At 43.1% G+C, this 2,285-nt stretch overlaps 1 protein-coding gene across 1 annotated transcript; it reads left to right on the forward strand.

Moving 5' to 3' along the window:
* Positions 1–885: 885 nt before the first annotated feature.
* Positions 886–2,034, forward strand: LOC143862929 (uncharacterized). The gene has a single exon (XM_077373835.1). The coding sequence runs from the start codon at positions 886–888 to the stop codon at positions 2,032–2,034; it is 1,149 nt and encodes a 382-aa protein (XP_077229950.1).
* Positions 2,035–2,285: the final 251 nt, after the last annotated feature.

Genomic DNA, 2,285 nt, shown 5'->3' on the forward strand with positions numbered 1-2,285 from the left:
TTATTGGAAATCCTTTGTACATGGATACTCGAACAACTGAACAATCCAGGCTAAGCTATGCTAGGTTGTGTGTTGAAGTTGAAGCAGGGGCTGAATATCCGGAGGTCATTCCCATTCATTCGCCATATGGTGTCCACAACCAGTTTGTTGAATATGAATGGAAGCCAACAACATGTACAAACTGTAATAACTTCAGCCATCCCTCAGAGGCATGTCCCAAAAAAGTTCAGCAAACCTACCCCAAAAGCAAAATGGAATGGCGACCTGTCTCTGTTCAACCGCAAGTTGACAAGGTTGTATCCTCTACTGTTACTACTCAGGATGGAAATTCAGATAAGTCAGTAACTGTGAGTGTAATGGCTACCTCTAAGAGCCCACCAACTTACCAACATTCTCAGCAGAATACTCAAACCCAGAACATTTTTGCTCTATTGGGGGACAACGATTTAGATGAAACTACTGTTACTCCTAGTACTGACGAATCCATGACGATCCCCAATGAAGTTCAGTGTTATTCTCCTTCCCTTGCTCTTGAGCCTGATCCCCTAAATACAGAAGGGCAGATTACTGGTAATGTTGAAACTCCTGCTGAAGATCCTAAATTGGGCCTTGATCAGCAACCCCTCCGTAATAGTACTGGGCATGATGTTCCCTCTTCTCACATATTGCTCGAGAAGGAAAACCTGATGTCCATGATTCTGGTACAAGAGCCTACGTCTCCAAGACCCAATGCTACTCAAAAACTTGTATCCAATGATCAGTCTAGCAGCTTGGAATATTAGGGGCATTCGCTCCGAAACAAAGCGGGCAGATATCTGAAGACTTATAATAGAAAACAAGTTATCTCTTATCTGCCTCCTGGAAACTAAAGCCTCCAAAGAAGATATGCAAGGCCTCATCTCTGATATCTGTGATAACTGGTCTGTCCATGCCAATTATGATTATACTCGCAAGGGTTGCATTTGGGTTCTATGGAACCCCCAAGTCATTCAAATCCAAATAAGTTCAGTTTCTTTTCAACATATTCATGGTGAGTGCTTCATCCCTGTCTCTAACCAGAAATTTGAGTTTACTGCTGTTTATGCTTCCAATAACCCAGCTGAAAGATGTATCCTCTGGGGTACTATGGGTGGGATTGCAAATGTTATTCAAAATCCGTGGATCTCGTTGGGGGATTTCAATGCTATCCGATTCTCTGAGGAGAACTGGGGAGGAGCTGATCCGGTTCAACATGATATGGATGATTTCAATATGTGCATTGACAACTGTTCTCTAACCGATCTAAGGGCTGTTGGGCAATCGCTGTCATGGAACAATAGCTCTCGGACTGGTAACCTGAAGCTCCGGAGATTGGACAGAGCCTTAGTAAACGTGGAGTGGCTGACCTCTCACCCAAAATCTGTCCTTCTATACAAGAACCCCGGTTTATCCGACCATGCTCCTATAATAATTACCCTCTGTCCTAAAGAATCTAGTGGAGGTAAACCTTTCAAGTTTCACAACATGTGGTTATCTGACCACTCTCTTTACCCTATTGTTGAACAAGCTTGGTACTGCAAAATAAAGGGGAACCCCCTGTTCAGACTCTCCAAAAAACTCCAAAACGTTAAGCATGCTATCAAAGAGTGGAATAAAAATGTTTTTGGAAGAGTTGACATTAAGGCTCCTCTCCTTAAGCAGAATCTTGATAACATCCAGAGCCAGCTTGCTGGGGACCCTGCTAATCTTGCCCTTCGTCAGGAGGAACTCATCGCTCGCGAGGAATATCGATCCATTGCTAACCAAGAAGAACAGCTCTACCATCAAAAGTCTAGAATTGACTGGCTTAATTTGGGTGATTCAAACACTGCCTTCTTCCATGCTGCAATGGCAATGAGAAGAAACCAAAATTCGATTCATGGAATTCAGCTCCCAAATGGTGAAATTTCTACAGATCAAGGTGTTGTGGAAGAAACGATTGTAAACCACTTCAAGGACCTGCTGAATCATAACCAAAGTCTCATGAATGATGTTCCTGAACCCTTTTTCCCTTAACTGCTGAAGAAGCTAATCACCTAATTCGTCCCTTCACTCCTGAAGAGATTAAAGACTCCATATTCAGAGTCGATGGTAATAGAGCCCCGGGTCCGGACGGATTCAATGGAAATTTCTTTAAAAGATTCTGGTACATTGTGGGTGATGAGGTAGTGGCTGCAATTCAATTCTTTTTCCTAACCAGTAAACCTCCCCCCTGCCCTGAACTCCACCTTCATTGCTTTAATCCCTAAATGCAACAATGCTTCCAT

Source organism: Tasmannia lanceolata, unplaced genomic scaffold (assembly GCF_043159265.1).
Source record: "Tasmannia lanceolata isolate RefF3 unplaced genomic scaffold, GAP_Taslan_0.1 ptg000038l, whole genome shotgun sequence".
Classification (NCBI taxonomy): Eukaryota; Viridiplantae; Streptophyta; class Magnoliopsida; order Canellales; family Winteraceae; genus Tasmannia; species Tasmannia lanceolata.

What these genes read in the sequence shown, in the direction of transcription:
- LOC143862929 (XM_077373835.1), top strand. Translation starts at nt 886, where the DNA reads ATGCAAGGCCTCATCTCTGATATCTGTGATAACTGGTCTGTCCATGCC.